Source organism: Monodon monoceros, unplaced genomic scaffold (genome assembly GCF_005190385.1).
Source record: "Monodon monoceros isolate NGI ecotype Baffin Bay Population unplaced genomic scaffold, NGI_Narwhal_1 Super_Scaffold_15, whole genome shotgun sequence".
NCBI classification, from domain to species: Eukaryota; Metazoa; Chordata; class Mammalia; order Artiodactyla; family Monodontidae; genus Monodon; species Monodon monoceros.
Window position 1 is genome coordinate 68,788,093 of NW_021703771.1, and position 23,838 is coordinate 68,811,930.

The 23,838-nt window shown below is 37.1% G+C and overlaps 1 protein-coding gene across 12 annotated transcripts in view; it reads left to right on the forward strand.

Annotated features, from left to right (window-relative positions):
- UTRN (utrophin) overlaps nucleotides 1-23,838 on the forward strand; it is a 505,655-nt gene that overhangs the window by 432,394 nt on the left and 49,423 nt on the right. For all 12 annotated transcript variants that reach the window (XM_029224149.1, XM_029224150.1, XM_029224155.1 and 9 more), the window contains 6 exons: nucleotides 68-142; nucleotides 8,046-8,247; nucleotides 14,306-14,391; nucleotides 18,601-18,758; nucleotides 20,557-20,723; nucleotides 21,632-21,743. In XM_029224149.1, the coding sequence (XP_029079982.1) occupies nucleotides 68-142; nucleotides 8,046-8,247; nucleotides 14,306-14,391; nucleotides 18,601-18,758; nucleotides 20,557-20,723; nucleotides 21,632-21,743 (800 nt within the window). The remainder of the gene's footprint in view (nucleotides 1-67; nucleotides 143-8,045; nucleotides 8,248-14,305; nucleotides 14,392-18,600; nucleotides 18,759-20,556; nucleotides 20,724-21,631; nucleotides 21,744-23,838) is intronic.

Genomic DNA, 23,838 nt, shown 5'->3' on the forward strand with positions numbered 1-23,838 from the left:
TATTCTTACCATTCAATGTAAGTTAAATCATAAGCATGTTCTGAATGTGTTCTGTTTCCCATTTCAGCTGACCTGAATAATGTACGTTTCTCTGCCTACCGTACAGCCATCAAAATCCGAAGACTACAAAAAGCACTATGTTGTGAGTTTATTCTGCCAAAGTTAATCACTCTGTTATTTGGATTGCCTTTCTTGTTTTGTTTTTTTTTAAGACAAAGATAAATGAAGAGGGTGATGTGTTTGTGGAGCTAATCTGATTTTCAGTGTACCTTACTCAAGGAGTTGGCTGTGTTTCTGTGAATGCTTTATTATTCGCACCATCAGCATGCGTGCAGTAGTAAAACCAATGAGCATATGCCATTCTCAGTTGGAGAACGAAATTAACCAAAATACAGGAGTCACATTAAAAGCTTTTTCAAAAATTATGCTGCCGCCCAATTTAAAAGGATTAAATCAAGGAATCAAAGTAGTAGATCATTGCCTTTTTAGTACTTTGGATTTGGAAGTGTAGGATTCCAAACAGTTTGATTCAGTGAATCATATAATAAAGGAACACTGAAAAATGGCATTCCTGACCCAAATTTGAACTGGTACCTAGAATATTAAAGGGCTCTGTGTTCATTTAAACATGTCTTGAGACATTTAATGTTATCAACATGAACTTTAACCTGTAGAGAGTATGTTCAGAGTGATAGTCTGTGATAGTTGTACTAAAGGATCATTCCTTTCCCCATAACCTAAATTTAAGTATATATATGAATGCTTGTAATAGAGTATAGATTTAAGCTGTCTGGATTCTATTTGTGGTTGCAGTTTTAATGATTGAGTCTACTCAAAGAACATTTAGGCTTTGTCAGGTAGTTAATATGGAAAGTAACATTTGCCTGTACGTTTACAACAGCATAATTTGAATAATTCCAAATAGTCCTGTTTGCTGCCTTTGGTTAACAGTTGTTGTACGTCTAGGCTGTTCAGTGAAGCTTTGCAGAATACCCTTAGAAAAATGATATCTTAAGGTTAAAAACCTGATCTGTAAGTCAGTAGAAATTAGAAATACATTTTAAGCTGGTTACATGAGGAGAGCTGAGGAAAGAGAAGCGTAGAATCATTCCGAGAAAATATAGTAATGCAAAGCTTTAGAATAAGAGAAACAAGCTACGTGTGGAAGAGCTGTCTGAAGGGCTGAAAAACACCTCCAGATGAGGCGATGGACGAGAGGCTGAGATGGCGTGGAAGCCCGTGATCCTTGGAGCCCCAGAAATCATTGGCAGGTTGTAGTGGTCACAGCAAGTACGGCGGAATGACCGGTCTCAAAATACAAAGCCAGCACACTCTGGCTCGTGGTCTGTACGTTGAGCCGTAAGGGAATAGGAAGTGAGTTAGGAGCACTCAGAAGGGATTTCAGTGAGCTCAGTCGGGCCAGGGTGACAGCAGTTTTGAAAGAGGCTCAGCTGCATGTCCAGAATCTAGCTGACAGACCTGGAAGGGCTTCTCAGGCCTGATGAGCTATAAAATGAGGACAAATGATTCAGCCACAGAATCTCCATTGATGGGAGACTGCTTTGTATCACTGTGAACCTGGGCCCAGTTTTTAGTAATACTTCTGGGCAGATAAACGTATTAACGCACTTGCTGTTTTCTTCTGTGGGTTCTTCTGAGTCCTAAAGAAAAAACTCCATCCTTCAGCTCATCCCTCCAAACCAGAGAGGAGCAGAAGAGAGATGCCTCCCACCTCTAAACTAAACGACATTTAGTAACGCACACTTAGAAACATGCTGGGTTGTGTTCGATTGTAAACATTCGAGGTGATGTCCTTAGGGCCACCTGGCTGCCGCTTTCCCCGCTGCCTCCTGACCCCAGTGCTCTCCTAGCGGGGCCTTGGCACCACTGACCCAGCTACCGGTTTATGATTAACCTGCTTCTTCCACTCCCATCCTTTCTGTTTACTCGAAATGCCCTGACCCTTCTTCCTCTGCAATCGTCTGTACCCCTTTAGTCCTCCCAAATTCTGTTAAAAATTTACTTCTTTTGGAAACATTTACAAGCTAATCCCACCTGCCTCCAGTTTTTCCAGAACTTTATGATGGCCTGTAACGACTTTTTCTCCCATCAGCACCTCTTGCGTGGCTTTGTGTGACAGATAATGTGAGGAAGATTGCCCCATCTGTGTCGACACCTGCTTTAGGTCAACGGTTGCCTCTCATTTCACGTGAATCTCCACCCAGCACAGTGTCCTAACAAAGAGGGCACACTGTTGTTACTGTCATTGTTCATTCATTTATCGGGCTCCAAGACTGTGCAAGAGATAAAACAATATAAAAAGACTTGGTTCCCACACTCAAGGAACGTAAATTTGGAGATAGCACGTTACACGTGGACACAACCCCCTTGCTTACAACAGATCCTGCTGCCCTCAGCACAGAACGGCCTTTGCCTTGGCCGGTCTCTCCATTCGCCTCGTTCACCACGGCCCACAGCGGGCTCTCACAGTTCTAGTGGACATTGAAATGGTGACCTCTGTATTTTGTTCCTCTTGCCTGAAGAGCTCCTGTCTTAGCTCTTTGTGGCTGGTGCGTTCTTTTCCTTTTTAGGTCCTAGTTTAACTCACCCGTCTCTAATGAGTCTTTCTTGGCTACTCTACTCCAAACTAGGTCACTCCTGATTTTCCATGTCATAGGTTCCGTTCTTTTCTTATGTGGCACTTGTCATAATATTTGATATTCTATGTATTTACTTACTTACCGTGTGTCTCTCCAAATGAACTAATCTTCTATGTGAGGGGTGAGTCTGCTTTCTTCTCCACTTCAGGCCTCATACAGTCTCTGGCACAGAGCAGTCTCCTAGGACACAAGTGAATGATTTTTTTTTTATAAATTTATTTATTCATTTATTTATTTTTTGGCCGCGTTGGGTCTCATTGCTACGCGCGGGCTCTTTCTAGTTGCAGCAAGCGGGGGCTACTCTTTGTTGCAGTGCACGGGCTTCTCATTACGGTGGCTTCTCTTTGTTGTGGAGCACGGGCTCTAGGCACACGGGCTTCAGTAGTTGTGGCACGCAGGCTCAGTAGTTGTGGCTCGCGGCCTTTAGAGCACAGGCTCAATAGTTGTGGCTCACGGGCTTAGTTGCCCTGCAGCATGTGGGATCCTTCTGGACCAGGGATCAAACCCATGTCCCTTGCATTGGCAGGCGGATTCTTAACCACTGCGCCACCAGGGAAGTCCTCATGGGTGAATGCTTTGAGTTTGAAAATTATCGGAGTACTCCAGGAAATATGTATAGGATTTATAGCACCACTTATTAATAGTAACATTTGTTTCATTTTGGCATATTCATAAATATGATATACAGCAGCAAAAATAAACTAGTAATCAGCATCAACATGGTTGAATCTTAGAATTATAAAGTTGCGTGAAAAAAATCAAGTAGCAGAAGAAATTTGTACCGTTTGATTCCATTTATTTATATAGTTCAAAACCAGGCAGAACTAAGTGCTCTGTTATTTAGGGACACATATATACTTTCAGAAATTTAAAGTGAAATACAATGATTAGTGGTTCTCCCTGTGATTGTGAGGGGATGTAATTAAGGAGATTTTTCCAACGAGCTTCCAACATACAGTGATAGCCTATTTCTATAGCTGTGTAATGAATTAATGGGAGCCTGTCCTATTATTTTTGTTTAGACCACACATATGTATTATACATATTCTTTTGTGTTTTGATTTAAAAACTTTATGTGCTAGGCAGCAACAGAGAAGCCAAAGGGAAATACTGACAGAGATTCCCTTCATTGTGAAGAGTAAGGCAAAGCTTCCTTGAGTAGGAAGTATATCAGCCAGGATCTAAAAGCCACATAGGATTTAGGCACAGGATTTAGGCACATGGCTGTAATCAAGGGTAAGAAGGAAGGGAGTTATATTCTTAAGAATCAAAGGCAGATGGAGTTCAGGGAACATCATGTAATAATGGAGTCTAAATGGAGTAGCTTATGAGCTAGTTTGTCCAGTATTCTGAAATGTCCTTAAAATCAGTTTAGGTCCAGTTTTAAGGTCATTTTTAACGAAATCTTCTCTGATTCCCTTAGTTTTTTGTTCCTCAAGCTCTCACAATGTCGTGTTTAATGTTTGGATATTTTCTTTACAGATTGGGGTGCTATAGAACAGTTTTCTGTTTTGTGTAAGTTCGGACATAGGGCCAGTCGTGGATGTAATGCGTTAGACAATATCTAAGATCAAAGGACCAAGGGAAGAGAGGACAAGTAGAGTTCAGGTGAAAGGTGATGGAGGCTGAGCATAGGAGGGGAGATGAGGGCATGGATTTGTAAGGAGGAAGGAGAGCTAATAATTGGGAGGATTTGGTACTTGATAGATTGCAGAGTGTGCAAGAAGGAGCGTGGTAGGATATCTTGGGATTTGCAGACTCATGGTCTGTGTAGTAACAGCATTACTGGATTTCTGCATAACAAAAAGGCAAGACCTTTATTTGGACATATTAAGGTGGAGATTCCTGGAAGACGATACTATAGCTCTGGTTGGGAACAAAGCAGCGGGAATGTGGATCAGGTATTCAAGCAGACGATCAGGATGAGAAAACAGAACCTGGAGTCATCCAGAGAGAAGTAATAACTGTAGTAATGAAAGTGAATGAGAGCATCAGGTTTATAGAGGGAAAGGGCAGACATGAGACCTTGAGTGCCACTGACATTTCTGAGCTGTCCGGGGAAGAGGAGATAGGAAAGGTGCTAAGAAGGGACAGTCAAACAGAGAGGAGGAGAGTCATAGAAGCCCAAGGTCGGATGCTAAACAGTGTGTGTTTTTGCAGAACAGGAGAATGATGATCCAATTCCATTCAACCCCCTTTGCCTCATTGTGGGCTTAACGAAAAGCCTGAAAGTTGGTAGAAAGTGATTCTGCTATTTGTTTCATTTGCTGCATGACTGAGCTGTCATTTGTCTCCCTTTGAAAAGAGATAATCATAATTTTCTGTGACTTAAATGTAGTCAGTCTTTAAAGGTACCTAAATGTGACACACTTCAGGGAGATGTATTCCTGGCTTAAGCACGAAGGCAAAGTGTCAGAGTAAATCACTAAAAATTGAAGACATAATAGTCTGTGGGATGTGGCAAATTACTGTCACAGCTACAAAGTGTATCACAAAGGAAGCTTTTCCAGAAGAAATACAAGGACAGCCTGATTCAGGAAGTGGTCTTTTTGGAATTTGGTCTTTTGTCACCTTTAGGCCATGTAGGGATGTAATAGCAGTGCTGTGTTGCTGGCATAATTAGTGTTGAAATTCAGAAAACTTAGAGCATTTTGGCAGTATTTGAATATGTTTCTTTATATCTGTGAGGAATTATAGTTCTGTGGCCACTGTCATTTATTAAGCACTTCTCTTTGTCAAGTACTGTGAAGAATGAATTTGAATTTTACTCCTGCCCTCTGGAAGTTTATAATTGAAAATAGTGTACAGTGCTAAGAAATGAGGTAAAAATGACAATGAAAATTCCAGATGGTTCTTTTTTTTTTTTTCTGACACCATCTCAAACTCTTGTGAAGCGTACACAGGTTACTTTTGTAATTAGCTGAAATTTTACCAGTGATGTATTTGACATCTAGAGGAAACGGACTGATCTTTTGTCCAGACGTGTGTGTTCTATATTTGTGACTTTCTCTCTTTTAAAAAAAAATGACCTCTCTGTTGAGTTGTTTTAAAAATAATTTTAATCTGCATAATTTTAAAGCAGTTCTTTTCCATTGTAGGTAATTTGGGGGAAAAAAATCATTCTGTGGTATTTAAGCAGCTAGAGTAAACACATTTCATAAATGTCTTCAAAAAATTCAAAATTAGGGCTTCCCTGGTGGCGCAGTGGTTAAGAATCTGCCTGCCAATGCAAGGGACACAGGTTCAAGCCCTGGTCCGGGAATATCCCACATGCCACGGAGCAACTAAGCCCGTGCACCACAACTACTGAGCCTGCGCTCTAGAGCCCGCGAGCCACAACTACTGAGCCTGCGTGCCACAACTACTGAAGCGCACACGACTAGAGCCCGTGCTCCTCAACAAGAGAAGCCACTGCAATGAGAAGCCCGCGCACTGCAACTAGAGAAAGCCCGCACACAGCAAAGACCCAATGCAGCCAAAAATAAATAAATAAATTTATTTTTTTTAAAAAATTCAAAATTAGTGGTTATTCAATGGTTAAAAATAGAAAAAGAAAGGAAGCTGTTTGTTCATTTTACTTAACTGTCAAAATATGTCATGCTTTTGAGGGAACAGTTGTGTATCATGCAAAGAGAAAGTAGTTGTTTATATATAAAAAAATGTTTTCCCAAGTTTATTTTTTTAACGTTAAAAAGTTAAGTATGAAGATGGGGAAGAATTTTATAAAGCAGTAATTTCCATGAGCAGACCTAAAGTTCATGTGGTTCTGTAATTTTCCGAACCTACATGTTTAGATTTAGAAGAGTCATCTCCACACTCAGTAAATGTATAGATACATGGCAGTTTGATAATCTAGTATGTTTTCCTGTTTTCAGTTAGCTAATGAATGACTCAAAGTTGATTGAAGGGAAAGATTATGTAATGTTCTTCTCTTTGTCTAAACTCTTCCTCCTGGCCTTGGAGGGCGCCCCTAGGCCAACATGGCCTGCCCCCTGAGCTCGGTGCGTCTATCTCACGGTGACTATGTGCCACCCATGTGTGACCACACACCATCCACACTGCCATCATCGGTTCCCAGAGCTGCCCAGACTTCCTTGAATTCTTGTCTTTTTTCTAGCAGTTCTCTCTTCCTGGAATTCTTTCCTTGCTTTATATGGATCTCTTGTATCTTAGCTTTTTTTTTTTTTTGGCGGTACGCGGGCCTCTCACTGCTGTGGCCTCTCCCGTTGCGGAGCACAGGCTCCAGACGCGCAGGCTCAGCGGCCATGGCTCATGGGCCCAGCCGCTCCGCGGCGTGTGGGATCTTCCCGGACCGGGGTACGAACCCGTGTCCCCTGCATCGGCAGGTGGACTCTCAACCACTGCGCCACCAGGGAAGCCCTATCTTAGCTATTTTTTAAGGTGCATTTCAAATCCCACCTTTCCAGGGAGCTTTTTCTAGGCTGCTTCCACTCCCCTAGTGGTAATAGCTCTCATAGAAACTTACGTCTTCTTCTTTTAGGGCATTTCCACCCCTTTTAGTGAAGTTATCAGTATGCTTATCCTCCTTCTCAGACTGGCCATCTTCGAGAGCAGGGCTCCACTTTATCCTTATGTGCCCACCCTGCATAGTCTAGCACCAGCCATGCCCATTGTAGAGGTTCTGTCCATGAAGGGCAAGGAATGCGAGCAAATACATGAAGAGCCGTGGATGGGTGGACCTGTACTGTGAACCTCCTCTAATCCTACCTAGCTACAAGTTGCCTATGTGCCAAAGGATCATGGGAAGCAGCCCAGGTTAGAGCCAGATTTTGAGGGCCTTACAGATCAGGCTTGATTCAGTAGGTGGTGGAGAACGGTTATTTTTCTCCAAACCTGTTTTATTAATGGAATATCTTCAGTGAACTTTGTATCTCATGATGTGCATGTGGAGAAACTGTTTAAGAATGATCAGTTACACAGTGATATAAAGGATGAATGAGAGGTGAGCTGGCTGTTCTCAAAAATGAGGAGAAAGAGCAGTGTCGTATTTTAGCTGTTCTACCGTTAGGATTAGACTTAGAGATTTATGCTTTCCTACATTTAAAAGTACAAAGAAGCTGAAGAGAGGAAAGTCACAAAAGTAAAGGTGGAAAAATTTACATTCCAAAGAGTGAAAAGCGAGGTCATATTGAAAAGTGGCAGAGTTTAGGTTCAAAAGCATAAACATAAGAGGTGTGGATAAAAGAAGAGTTTAGAGATGTAAGAATGGAAATGCTGTTTATTTCTTTAAAAATTGAAATTAGCTAAAAAGGATAGATTCTTAAATTGAAGAATCAAGCTAAAAACTCAAGACTGGCAGTGGTTTTGTTTCAGTGTTGTTTATAATGTAATGACTGTGCATATTCCTTTTTCTCACCTGATTAGTGGATCTCTTAGAGTTGAATACAACAAATGAAGTCTTCAAACAGCACAAGCTGAACCAAAACGATCAGCTTCTTAGTGTTCCAGATGTCATCAACTGTCTGACAACGATTTATGATGGCCTTGAACAAATGCATAAAAATCTGGTCAACGTTCCTCTCTGTGTGGATATGTGTCTCAACTGGCTACTCAATGTATATGATACGTAAGTGCATTTTTTCCCATTAAAATACAGTCATTGGGTGAAATATGTTGATAGTGCAAAATGTCTACATTTTTTAAGTGAATTTTTAAGAAAATACTTTCTTTCAAAGTCCTTTTCCCAGTGGAAATGTTTATGTTAATTGTTGAAAAGGAACAACTTTCCAAAAATTGAGCTCTTAACCAACAATAGAACAAAAAAGAATGTCCATCTATGATTTTTAAGATTTTGCTTCAATCTATAAAGGCTGTCAAATTTGTAGTCTTTTTAGTCACCATGCTAGGGGAAACCTAATGGAAAGAAGTCCGATTTCCTTCCTCCATAATGTTTTATAGTATTTCTTTTTTCAAAAGACAAAATTTTGTAGTTACTGTTATGAATTTTAAAATTTGTTGGCTGATAATAATCCACTCTGCATTTCTTGTATGACAACTTAAGAGCAATTTGGCAATTAAAAGGATTTAATTTCTCTTTTGGTATTAGCTTTTTTTATTGCAGTGGTGGTTATGTGTATATATGGTGTTTTAAATAATTTATACTATAGGACACTCCAATATCTGTAATTTAATTAGATGCTCACTGTTACATAAAGAGCACTCCCAGCTTTCAGCATAACTCATTTGCCATTAATTTGGCTTTTTGAAATGTGACAATACGTTTGTAAAATAATCAATTCTAGAAAGACCTGCTGTGGGCTGATATTTCTGAAACATTAAGAATTATTCATTCTGCTGGTAGGGGGTTAAAGTATGCAAAGATGAAATAAGAAAATTAGAACTCTAAATTTTATTTTCTGTTAATTAGCTGTATGAAAATGTGTGCTTATCAGTTTTTTATTTGATTTAGAGAGAAAGAAGATAGATGATAGTTCACAAATGCACGCATGGTTTAGCAGCTGACTGATTCTGTATAAGAAGTAAATGATAGATGCAAGAACTTTCAAGAGCTTTCAGTTAATTAAAATTTCATTTATTCTTTTGATTAGAAAAATCTTTTATCTTTCAATACTGACAAATATCATAACAGTGTCTTTTTTAAAAATAATCAAATAGCCATTGTGTGCTTGAGGCTCTTAATAAACTCACTGAAGAACAGATAGCATGGATCTCTGTTACCATGATGAATGTGGGCTTTACTACCTCCCTGTGTGATATCTTTCAGTACATTTCATTTTAACGCAAATTTTTATACTCCTAGGGTAAAATATGACTGTTAACATTAATTCACTGTTAAGTTGATCTTCAATTTTTTAAACCTCTAAGAGACATTTTCTATAGTAAATTCACTAAAATAACTAGTCAATTAGGTGTTTTAACTACAAAGCCTATAACTTAATTTTATGTCCCAGGAAGAATGCTAAAGTCATGGGATACTTAGTTAAGGACTTCATTAAGCTCTATGGAGTATGGTAGAGCCAGAGGTGTGTATTTTGAGACATGTTTTAGGGAAGAACTGGAGAAGATGTTAAATCACCCTGCTTCGGCATTATCTGTGGCTGTAACACTCTACTTGGGCTGCCTTAACAAAGTATCACAGACTAGTTGGCTTAAACAACAGAAATTTATTTCTCATAGTCCTGGAGACTGGAAGTCCAAAGTCAAGATGTCAGCAGGGTTGGTTTCTTCTGAGGCCTCTCTCCTTGGCTTATAGATGGTGTCCTCTCCCTGTGTTCCCACATGGTCTTTCTTCTGTGTGTGTCTGTATCCTAATGTTCTATAAGAACACCAGTCATATTGGATTAGTCGCCACCCTCATGACTTCATTTCAACTTAATTACCTATTTAAAGACTTTCTCCACATATAGTTGTATCCTGAGGTACTGGGAGTTAGGACTTCAACACATGAATTTTAGGTGGATGTAACTCAGCCCATAACGCATATATATGCTGTTTTCACTGGACAGCCCAAAGGGAATAGTGCCACTTAGTTGGGAAGGAAGCAGTATGTGAAACATCGTAAGTCATATTCTAGGGAGTTAAATGTTGGCATATTTTCACTTTCTACCGTCAAATGTGAACACATGAGAAACGCAACACAGAGATATTGTTTCTTATTTAGAAAGACAGTATCTTGAAATTTTCCTTTTCAAAGGACAAAAAGCTTTTAGGATTTATCTCCCTTCCATGCCAAAGAAATATGGCAAAGACCATGCTAGGTTAGAACAGTGTCCATTCAGTCGAGTTTTCCACCTTGGAGAGGAATATCATGAATTAACCTAAGGAAAAAGTATAGTTACTCATATGATGGTAGTCTCAGATGGCCAGAGTTGATTACCTAAATTTCTCTAGCAACTAAGACTTATTCCTTTATCCAAACAAGAGTTATTAACTGTTTTCAAGTCATTAGTTTCCTTTGAGAATCTGATGGAATTTTGATCTACTCCATCCAATGCACCAGGACGTTATGGACCCCTAAGAAGTCTCTGAACCTTGGAAATGGTACCATGATCTAACCTGTCCATTCATTCAGTTAATCTGACATTCATCTATTAACCATATATTTTTTACTGCATTGCTTTGTGCAGTATTTTTTACTACACTGCTTTGGTTGCAGCCAGACCTGGTATTTTCAGCCCTTGAAATATATTCAGCCAGCTCTTGAAATAATGAGTGACGCACACACAGGAGATCCTAGAATTCTAGAAGCAGAAGGACTTTGAGGATCTTCCATTCTGCCCTCCTCATTTTACTGATTGAGAAACTGACCAAGTGAGATAAGACAGTTTATCCATAGCCACCTACTGCATATTAGCAGTAGATATGGAACTATATTCAGCTTTTTTGATAATCACTTGATTATTCCTACCATACTGCCATATCTAAGAAACATAGTACTTTATAAATTATATTGTTTACTGTTTCTTTCAGCTTTTAACATGTACCCAACTCCTAATATTCTGAATTGTCTGAAAAAAGAGTCTATTTTCTTCTGTTGTAGAGGACAAGAATCCAAATTTTTGGTTCTAGTTTGCTTTAAAACGTGACAGCTGCTTAACTTTTGGCATCTCAATTTCTCATCTGAAAAATTGAGATAAAAATATCTGCTCTGCTTCACGTACACAAGTGATTGTGAAGGGCAAATGAACTAATATATAGAGAGAAAGGACTTTATAAACTATAAAGATAAAACTGATTCCATTTATGAGTTCACAACCTCTCTCAGTCTTCATCTTCCTGGGCTAAAAAGTCTTAATTCCACAATCTTCCTTCTAAATTTAGTGGAAATTAAATTTGTTTAAATCAAGATTTAAATCAGTAGTCTGGATTTCTTGGTTTAAATATTTTTGTCCCTGCAGAGAATATTAACCTCATTTGATGCAGTGTTAAGTCATTTTTCCCACTATTCCAAGGCGGATATAATTTTATTTATAAGGTACCTATCTTTCTGGTTGAATTAATTTCAGGAGTTACTTATGAAAACTATCAGGGAATCAAATACTTAAATATTGTGTTATGTCACTCACAATAAATTTCATTGACTCCCTGTTACCTTTCAAATTCTGATATCTTATTTAACGTCAAAGCCCTCTATCCTCTGGCTCCATATAACCTGGACAACTTTATCAACCATTTACTCTTGATGCAAGTTCTCGCTGTACCTGATGAATCCTGCCTCTGGTGCTCACATCCGCTTCCTCTGTCCCCTTGTCCGGGCTTTTCCTATGATAATCTACTTTCTCCTCGTCAGGACAATCCAGCTGTGTCATGCCTTCAGTGTCTGATTTTAGACTTACCTTCTCTATCAAATGTTGTGAGACTAATGACTACTCAGACGAACCACCAATCATTAATGACTAGTCAGCCACAATTATCTCGTTTATTTCCATGCGTAAGATTGGTCTAATATTTTCTTATGATTCTCTAGTTGTTTCCTTGTCTCACCTCTCCAGCTAGTCGTGGGTAGGAATCATGTCCTAACACTTTTCTCTTGGTCCTATGGAACATAGAACAATGCTGGGATCACAGTAAGCCTTTATCATCGTTGGTGGTGCCATGAATGGACGGTTGACATTTTCAGTAGTCTTCCTGATGATGTTCCCTTCTGGTGTTGTCACCAAAGACTGGAGATCAGCCTCCAAAACGTACCAGTTTGATATTTTTTTCCCTTAAGGGATTACTTTGTCCTTAGCCACAGTCATGTACTAGTCTATTTGCACAGCCTTTTGTTATTTCCTTCAAGTCTATTGTCTGATTGTGTACAGAGAATAAAATTTCCTGATTTTTGGAGGGAAGAAAACAGACATAGTCTATTTTCGTGTGATAATTAGGGAACACCTAAAAAATATGAAATAGAAACACACTTCATAGCATGGCTCAGTTTAAGGTTCATTTGGAACTAGTATTTCTATAATTGTGGGAAACTGAAATGAGTATATAAACTTTAGGTTTCTGCTTATAATGGCTATATTTATTTTAAAATTTAAGTATTAGTTATTTTATAGGTCAATTCTGAATGTTGTACACATACATAGCAAGGGTTCAATATGTTTGTTGGGTATGATTTAGCATAGATTATAAACTCTAGGCTATTGAGGGACTTTTTTTTTTTTTTGCGGTACGCAGGCCTCTCACTGTTGTGGCCTCTCCTGTTGCGGAGCACAGGCTCCGGACGCGCAGGCTCAGCGGCCATGGCTCACGGGCCCAGCCGCTCCGTGGCATGTGGGATCTTCCCGGACCGGGGCATGAACCCGCGTGCCCTGCATCAGCAGGCGGACTCTCAACCACTGCGCCACCAGGGAAGCCCTGAGGGACTGTTTTGAAAATACATTTTACCAATCCCTAAGCATGTTTTCCTTTTTTATTTATTTCATACTTTATATGTCATTGTATGTTTACAGAAACTTGAGTGTTTATAATTTGAGAATGAAAGATATCAATTAGTAGTAATAGTAAAAATATCAACGAGCCAGACTTAAATACAGTTTGACAATAAGGATGCTTAAAATTAAAGTTACATGGTACAAATATTTATATGTTTTTAAATAGTATGAATTACTAAATTTTAAGTATTCATGTAATTATGTAAACATTTAGTTACAGGTTTTGAATGTGTTGTACTTGTGTGTATTGAAAACATATCATAAGAAAATTAACAGTAAAAACAAACTGAAAACTGATCCTGTTTATATGAAATAATAAAGATAGAAATCTTTATATCTTGACTTTTTTCTGGACTGTGTTATTTCATAGCAAGGATCATGGATTAATTTTTATAGCTTCTGCATTTCCCTTTCCCCAGCCCCAGGATCTAGTACAGTGTGACATTTGGTAAACAACTCATTTATTCTTTGATAAAAGACAGAGTAAATATAACTCTATGCTTTTAAATATAAAATTATTCTTCCAGTCAAATTATAAGTGAAATTGAAATGATCTCTCATTGGCATAATATGAAGCTATTTTCTAGTGTTAATTAATAAATTTTGTATTTAATTATAATTTGATACTTCCCCAAATAAATATTGCACACCTGTGTATTTAAGATCATTGACTATTATAATTGCAGTAGTAATTTATAGAAACTGCATTGACAGAGATCAAAATCAATGAAGACGAGAAGTTTTTAAGTATTCAACAAGTTATAGCCCTCAACATATAGTTAATTTTCCAGTCAGTTTTCTTACATCTGTTTTTAGATATATCATTATACCTTTCTTGCTGTATTGTCACATGCATATTATATATATCTCTAGCTATTAGTTTGAATCTTGCATTTATAATTATTAACAGATTTTAATTCATAGTGTTTATAAAAATGAAATATTTTAGCTTTATAATTAGCATTTTCATTTTACTTTCTTTTGTTCTTCCAAGTTCATATGTTGTACATAAAGTGACTTCAGGCTGTATATTCTTCCAGACTAAGTCAAATATACTATTAAAATATGTCATGAACTTATGGTATGGGTTTAACATTAATTAATAAAGGTGAATAGAAAGTTGCATTTTTAAGATGCAATTTTTTTTCCATTTAGCCTCAAGGAAATAGATATTCAGAAATAATTAGCATACTGTATACAGTTTTAAATGCGTCTAACACACTGAGATTCTTATAATTTCAGGGGTCGGACTGGAAAAATAAGAGTGCAGAGTCTGAAGATTGGATTGATCTCTCTCTCCAAAGGTCTCTTAGAAGAAAAATACAGATGTATGTAAGACCTTTCTTATACCAATAATGTTTTTAGTAATAATAATGATAATAACAACTTATTAGAGACTTACTTTATATGATTTGCTAGTAATAATAGCTCCTTTTTTTTTTTAACCTCGATCATACATGTACGAGGCTAGACAAAGGGTGTCAGTGCAAAGTGATGTGAATTTGTGTGAAATGGAAAGCTGATTATAGGATCAAGATGTGAGGTGCATTGATGGAGTAAGAACTGACTGCAGATTGTATCTCATTTAATTCATAATTGCCCCATAATGTAGGCATTGTGATTTCCATTTTCCAGCTGAAAAAAATAATTCTTGGGATAGGTTAGAAATCTAGTCAAGGCTGTAGAGACAGTGAATCGTGGGGCTAGAATTAGATCATAGATATTTCTGACTCTAAAGCCCAAACCTTTTCTATTTCCGTATATTTCCAATGCTTAAGAAAATCAGCGTGGACTAGAACTGTTACAGTCACAGTGAGACAAATAATTATATTTTATAGTATAAGAAAATAAAGTGATATATTTTTTAGTTTCGTTATATTTGTTCTTATTCACCAAATAAATCAGTGGTGACCTTTTAGCTGTCAGTTAATGAAGGGCATCTTGACATTTGGAAAGGGACAGGTTCGGGAGCCAGGGAGACCTGCCTTCGAATCTCAGCTCTACCACTTAGTGGCTGCTGGATGACTCTGGGCAGGTTACACAATTCCACTGAATACCGACAGCTAAGAGGTAGTAATAAGATTCCCATTTCACATTCCAGGGAGCTGAAATTTAGTGAATTTTCTTCAACAAAGAATGAAGCTACTAATTCTTGCTTTGAAAGCAGCTAGAGATCATATGTGAAAAATGCCTAGAAATAGCAGTTGTTGAATAAATGGTAGCAATTGCTGCTATGTCTCCAAACTCTTAATTACTGTAAATTTTTTGATTTAATTTTATCCATAAAATGTGAGTAAATTGATCCTGCCATGCATAGTCTCATATGATTCTGTACAGATATATCCATACCTTCGAGGGAGAGGGAGAGGGATATTTCATGAATAGAGAGATACCAAAAACAGGAAAATATTTGATCCCAGGTCCTATAAATTCTAGGTTCTTCATCTTCTGTGAACATACATACATTTTAAAATACTTTTATTTTCTGGGATGGCTGTGAAGCAATTTGTTTTTGAATTCCAGGGCTAGATCATGGTGGCTTGTTTTTTTTAGATAGTTTGACAAGAATGTCAGCGAAAATGAAGCGAAAAGCTGATTGTAGGATCAGGAGGCGAGGTGCCTTGATGGAGTCAGAACCTAGTAAGCCATGCAGAAAAAAGCTTTGCACAGGCTTCTGCTTGGTGGCACTTATCTAGAATTTAAATTGTCTTCAGCATTATAATTGTCAAAAGATATAATTTTCAAAGCTAAAAAAGTTATTTCTATAATGAGTGGGAAAGAAAAATGTTAATGAAAACATCAGTGTTTCAAATTAGAAAAGGACTTTAAAAAAAATCAACTGTGATTTGGGGTTTTCATGTGTTCCTAAAAGAATTTAGGGTTCTCTGAAAGTAACAATTATGTTACGGTGCTCGCTTACTCTGAAAAGAGTGCAAATCCAACCTCAAAGTTTATCATGAATCTTATTAAAATGCAAGGGTGGTCTGTTTTTCTAGATCAACGATGCCTCCTCCCTGTGTTTTTCAAGCTGATTATTGGAGTAATCTGAGGCCAAAAGAAAGAGTTACAACATGATGGCTGTAGTTTTAGAGCAAAAACCAAATTCTATGCAATATACAAAAAAATGTCTTTTATCTACACACCTACCTTCACACGTATTTCTGAAGCATATAATTTTTCAAATGAAGAGGTATTTCAGCATACATGTACTCATACACTCGTACTACGGTGGACACTCTTTCTACAAATGTCGGGAAACAATACTCTGTATAATTCCACATTGAACTTTCAGACTATAGCAGGGGAAGCAGAAGCCCTGCAATGAAAATTTCTGATATCTAATTTAATCCATGAAGTATGCCATTTAGAACTTAATTAAATAAGAAATCTTTGGGTTGAAATCTTTAAATCTTTCCTCAGAGTACTGAGACTCTGGAAATATTCTGGGGTTTTGTTTTGCTTTTTACTTTGAGGTCCTTAGCAACTCTGATTCCAGTTTTGATTTCCCTAGTGGTATCAGAACACTTCCTCATTATTACTTTCTTTGTCGGAATTAATATTCAAGACACTTTGCTCTCCAAACTCAATGGCAGAGGTGCTATTCTGGGTCAGTTGGTATCCAACTGAACGCTGATTTTGCAATGGCTTACGTCAGTGTCTTTACCCCGGTGACACCTTCTTTTCTCTTCGTGCCTTTTTGAGAATGTCCCTTGATTAGGTTCTAACAACACTCTGGCCTTCCTGCTTGTAACTCAGTGGCTTCCTTGCCCCATCAGCAACACATTTACAAAGATCCTCTTGAATGGCCTTTTGCATCTCTTCTGTGATTACTTATTGGAACTTGGGTTTTAGATTGGAACATTACTCTGATCCATCCACACATCATGATACTCCTTTTCGTATCTGACTGTAACATCAACATGTGAACTTTCATAAGAATTCAGAAATATGTCAGAATGTTAAGGAGTCTTTTCTCTTATGTTTCGTGTGTCGTTTTACCTAAATAGTGGCATAATAGTATAGCTATCTTCCTCAAAAGGGGAAAGCTGGGCATGATTGATGTTGCTGAATATGTGCACTTCTCTCTACAGAGTATTATTATTCACATGCATCAACTTTGTATTGACTTAGGAAGCCTCTTCTCAGGAACGGGTTTACAATGAGAATCATAATAAGAATCCTGGATAAGTACTTTCTGGCTATGATAGTCTTATTTTTGACAAATGAAAAGAAGCAAGTAGAACTCTAACCATCTAAGAGAACAAATGATAATAAAAATTAAATGTATTTTTATTGAATTTGCTTTCCCAGTGTATGCTTATAATTAAAGTCATATTTCATTATAATTACTGTGTCAGTATCACTGAGCTTGGTTTAGTCATTTGAAAGTTGACAGTGTTAGATCTAGCCTTATTTCCTTAAAAAAAAAGGGAATGATACCTTTTGATCTGATATTCATTTATCAGGTATTGTTTGAAAATGGTTTTTAGAATCCAATAAATATTTACTCCCCATTCTTTTTTTCTTGGAAAACTTCACATGAAAACCATTTAGAATTTGTGTGATTTTGAATTTTTAGAACTTGGAAATTTCTTTCCAAAAAGTATTAATTTCTATAATGAAGTGAATTGTTTTTACATGAAATTTCTCCCTACTCCAAAAGTAACTTATTTGACTATATTAGCTTTGTTGCTGGAAATATGGTAATAATTTTCATCTTCAAAATACTGCAAGTGATGAAAAGAAGATAAGCCAATTCTAGAAGGAAGAAAAGAGTTTTTATTTTACTGAATCAAAAAACTTTTAAAACATCTTTTTTTAATGAATAGAAAAGCCTAAGAACTGTGTGAAAGTATGCATGAGTTTTCATTAAGTCCTTTACATTTGAATTAATGTATTTTATTACATGAAATGATGTAAAAAAATAATTTTTATCGCTAATAAGGAACGAGAGACTGATTGGGCCTAAAAAAATAACCCCTAAAAATAAAAGACACCTCCTTATACTGTTTAATGTTTCTTATGCAAAATAGATTTGAGTATAGAAATCTTTAAAAGAAATTAAAATATATATGTTCAATGAATATTGAATTTAGGAGAGAATACAAAAAGTTGATAAACAAATCTTTTAAAATTTGCTACTTAAGATACATTCATTCCTTTAACAAGTCATAAAGAAAGCTTCTTTTTAGCTGTCTGTCTTTTTCAATCAGAAGGGAAACCTTATAGAGACCACTGAATGAACCCACATGCACACACTGGACCATTTAAAAAGGAAATTTGTACTTATTGGTCTGTTTATATGTATTTACATACTGCAGTAGATCGTTTTAGGAAACATGTAGTTAACCAGTTCCTGATTACAAATATGCAGAATGTTAAGGTTGTCAGAATTCAGGCGACAACTAATGTAATTCACGTCCCCATAAGTTTTTTTTTAAATCTACGTCGTTCATTCCACATAACCAAAGGTATATTTTACTTAAAATTCCAGAATAGGCAGATGGAAGTTAACCTCTTGCCTCTCCTCCTTGTAGATCTCTTTAAGGAAGTGGCTGGGCCCACAGAAATGTGTGACCAGAGACAGCTTGGCCTGTTACTACATGATGCCATCCAGATCCCTCGGCAACTGGGGGAAGTAGCAGCTTTTGGGGGCAGTAATATTGAACCCAGTGTTCGCAGCTGCTTCCAACAGGTAAACGTTCATGAAGGATCACTGGTGTATAGAATGTGTGGGGAATGGTATTGAGGATATTCTGAGAAATGGAACAGGGGACTTGGGCTGGAACCAGGTGGTGGAAGACGCTGGTACCATCCCAGTAAGTTTATTTTATTTCTTAAGGCACATTTGATTCAAGGAACAGCAACCACCTCAAGGAGACTTACTGTTCCTCAAGGGTTAAAACCTCAAATCTTTAACATGTGCCATTAGATTGCTATGATTTGGCCCTACTTTTGCCGCAGCCTCATCTTGAACCACTGGTCCCCTTGAGCTTTCCAGCCGTGCTGTTCCTTCATTCCGGCCCTAGTGCCTTTGGACATGTGCCCTCTGTTTAGAATGTTCTTTCTTACCCTCCACCCACAAACTCCCTTGACATTGCTAATCCTTATTCATTCTTTAGATCTTCCCTTAAATCTCACATCCACTGAAAATCCTTCACTGACTCCTTCAGATGAGGTTATGTGTCCCTACTATATTCACCTGAATCTCCTCTGCCTTCTTATCATGCTCATTAAAATTGATAATAAAAGCATACTGAATTATATAATTACTTGTTTAGTGGTTTTTTTCTTTTATATAAACCTAAACTCCATGAACAAGGGCTGTTTCTTTCTTTTTACTATTGTATCCCTACGTACAGTGCCTTGGACATCATAGCTACTTAATAGATGTTTGCTAAACAAATGAATAAAAATGCCCTGACCTCCTTGTAGGCAAGATTTTTTAAAAATGTAAATTAAAGATGTTATTGAAATTGTACTCTTTTCTTTGAGAACATATGTACAAAAGGAGAATGATGTACACAAGTTTTATACTGATCTAAGTTACTGATATTAAACTGGAAAAGCACGTTAGTTTCTTTTTTGATGCTTACCGTATAGAAACGCATTTTAGAAATGCTTCTACCGATGTTATAAGTATGCATACAGTACAAGCCTACAGATATTTTGCCAAGGCATGTCTAGTGATTTATCATTGCTGAGGAGAAAAATGCTCACACCATCTCTTTAAGAAGAATTGATATTATGGTTTATTACATTTTATAATGGCCCTTTTTCTTGTTTTAGAGATACAAAAAATACCAAGTGAAAATTCTAAATATGATTCTCATATGTTCTGGTTCATAGAATGCCCTTGACAACAGCAGGAGAAGGACATTGGTATGAATTTAACTTTGCACAAGTGAAAATTACTTAGTATTAAGATTTAAAGAGAGACCAAGACATTTCATACAATTTATCGTTGATACGTTTGGAAATCCTGCAAAGTATATTCATCGTAATGTGCTCCTGCTAGGATGTAACAGGACTGGAGCAGGACAAAGAGATAACAGTTTTTATTGGCATTTATAATGGCCTTCAAGTTTAGGAAGTTATCAGTGAGTCTTTTTTTTTTTTTTTTTAGTGAGTCTTTACTTTCTCAAATGTTTACTGTTTTAGATGAATGAGTTTTATAGTTTTAAAATATCTATGTGAAGAGTACCTAGAACTGTGTGGGTTTTGGTTTTATTTTTTAAATCTAAGCCTATTAAGGTATTGGGAGTTTTTTTCTTCTTCGTAATGACAATTTCTTCTTTTTCTCTTTTTAAATTTTAGAATTTTTTTTCCTTGAAGAACCTTAAATATTTAGTGATTGAACTGACCTAGAAAGAGTTATATAAACTCTGTTTTTACTTTTATACAGATTTTCAGAAGATTTTGAAGCAACAACACCTGTTGCAATTTAAATGAAGACATTTTCTTCACTTTTAACATTTTTGTTTCTTCACCAGAATAACAACAAGCCAGAGATAAGTGTGAAAGAGTTTGTGGACTGGATGCATCTGGAACCACAGTCCATGGTTTGGCTGCCGGTTCTACATCGAGTGGCAGCAGCTGAGACTGCAAAACATCAGGCCAAATGCAACATCTGTAAAGAATGTCCAATTGTTGGATTCAGGTAGACTGATTTACTACCAGTGGTGGTAGGAGGCTATTTTCTCTTCTGTTTGTATAGTTTCAGTGTATGCCCATCATTCCTTCCCACTTATACCCATTTGGGGGTTTGCCTCCTGAAGAAATGGGATGCTTTTAGCACATTCAGTCCATCTGAAGATGGCATTCCCTCAAAAAGCCAATACGTGAAGCTTATTTTATTATTGTTATTTATACTGTTTTGCTCCAGAACCAGAGATCTTTCTGAGTTTCTATTTACATAGGTTACAGAAGTGTTCATGCATAATAATTGCATGACTCATTATACATATATGACCCTGATGGAATTTGGTGATTTTCTAAGACTTTGGGGTCAAACTTGGTAAGCAGGAGTTCAGCATTTAAATACTAACTGAGAAGTAATCAAATGACTTCATGTTTCTTCGGCCAAGTTTGGCATGAAGTACATTAACCCGACTTTCACACAAGAAGCCTTTGTCAGGGAATTTTGAAACTCATTTTTTATTGATGGTATAAGTGATATTTTAAATTTTGATGTGTCAAGCTAATAAACATAACTCGTTTTTCTTCTTTCGTTTTGCATTCACATTCAAACATTACAGAAAATCTTCTAACATGGATATTTGTCTTATTATGTTGAAACAGATGAAAACATGTTTTAGAGACTTCAACTACAAAAATGTGCTTTTTTTCTCACTTGGGAGATGGTTTCCTTAATTTCCTTTGTGAAATTTAAGATTCTCTTTGTTCTAATTTGGAGCTAAACTCCTAAATAAGCAAATTCCACATTTGTAGCCAATATAACTTTTATTTTCATGGTGATTTGGATGAATGAAATTCCTTACCACAAGTGAGTGTTTTGGACTATATAATAGGCTTTCAAGCCAATGAATTTTCCTTTCCTCTCTCTAGGTATAGAAGCCTAAAGCATTTTAACTATGATGTCTGCCAGAGTTGCTTCTTTTCGGGTCGAACAGCAAAAGGTCACAAATTACATTACCCAATGGTGGAATATTGTATACCTGTGAGTACTGAGCCAGTGTTTGTTTATTTGGTTTTGCTTTAACATATTCCTTTTGAATTAGCTAGTGTCTAAAAGTATTCAGTTTATTTAGACTTAACCTTATTTGAAAAAAAATCCCTTTCAAGATCACTTAACCATATCTTTTTTGTTGCTTTGTTTTCTTTTAAGCAAATACATTATGTTGAATTTATTAGCACAGAACAATTATACTTTTTTCAGAAAAATTAATTTATTAAATTTTATTTACATCTGTGTTTTAATATTAAACATGGCATTCTTGGTAGCAAACTCTTGTGGTACGTGGGCCTCTCACTGTCGTGGCCTCTCCCGTTGTGGAGCACAGGCTCCGGACGCACAGGCTCAGCGGCCATGGCTCACGGGCCCAGCCGCTGCGCGGCATGTGGGATCTTCCCGGACCGGGGCACGAACCCGCGTCCCCTGCATCGGCAGGCGGACGCTCAACCACTGCGCCACCAGGGAAGCCCCAAATCCCACTTTTTCACAAAAACAGCTTGACTCTTACTTTGTGTGTGAAATCTTCCCAAATTCTTCTAGCTTCCCCTCACCAAAACACATCATTCTGTGGCCTCTAACAGTAGCCCCTACTTTACCAGTTAGTATTTGATTCCGTGTTATCTTGTATTGTTTTCTGTGTTGGTGTTTTTGCCTCCTCAACTATCTTTTTAATTCCTTGGGACAAGGATGACTCATACTTTTCTTACTATGCTTAGTTAATTCTGGTACATTATGTGCTCATATCTGACATTATAAATACTATTTATAGAATATTAAAGCTGGAAAGAGTCTAAGAAACTAACTCATCCTTATTTTTTTAAAAAAAGACTAAGTCTTAGAGAAGGTAAGGATTTGTTCAAAGTTAGTGACTTGGATTTAGTGGTTTAACTCCATTTGGGGAATTTTCTGTATGCTTGCTGGAATATTATATTTGTTGAGTACCTGTTATATACCAGGCATTTTGCTGGGGACTAGAGATACAGAAAACATATAATGAAAGAGAAAAAGAGGTCTTTATGTGGACAGATTCAACAGGACTATATATATTTTTTGAAGAATAAGTAAGCTTATGGAGCAAGATAATATTTAAATTTTTTTCTTGTTACCTGTGCACTGTATGTTTGAATTCCGGGATTAACATTTATTCTAAAAATAGTTACATTTTATGTTAAAGATATTCAAATATTAAGTTTCTTTTTTATTGGAATAAGAGTTTATGATCATTTAATTTCACAGTGAAAATTACCATAATTGGATCTTTTTTTTTTTTAAGTCTATATTCTCTGTTTTAAATAACCAAATTTAATTCAAATTAGAAGCGTTTTTATATGGTAGGGCATAAAGTAGATAGTTCTTTAAATTAGAGAGCGAGGGTGATGAATTTCACATATGACTTATAAGAGTTCATGCAATTGCTGACAGTGAGAGAGAGCTGGATAGGGTTAAATATGAGTGAAAAGGGAATGCTACTGGGGGGAGGCATGAGTCACCAAGAGGTGAGTAAATTGACTGCTCCATTGCCACAAGAGTGCAGCTGAGGTTGGTTGGCAAGGATTTGCAGTCCGTGACTCCATCATTGCTCAATGGCTTTGAAATTAAAAGATGGTAGGTACGATTGAAGGCCACGGGCTGCACGATTCAAAGGTCTTAATGGTACTGGGATTTATTTGGGCTATCCTCATGTTGAAGAAACCAAAGGGGGTTGAGGGGCTAGAGATTAAGATGATGGGGGCAAGAATTAGGAGTAAGAGGCAAAAGGTTTGAGTTAGTGAAAGTTTTTTCCAAGTTAAAGATTTGGGCTTGAAAGATGTTTTGAGTTATGATGAAGCCTGACGTGTGGGCAGACCCCAGTATGTGATAGAAGTGGGACATAGGAGGTTTTGGAGATGAGATGGTGTTTAGAAGATCATCAGTTTGTCTTTAGAAGTGACAGATGATAGCGGCGTCTGGCCGAGTGCTGTCAAAGGGGAACGGATAGGCATATCAATTTTAGTAGATGTTAAAGCTGAGGCTAAGGGGGAAATAGTATAAACCTCCTTTATTCTTGACCTTTGATTTTACAGCCCATGATGGAGAGGAT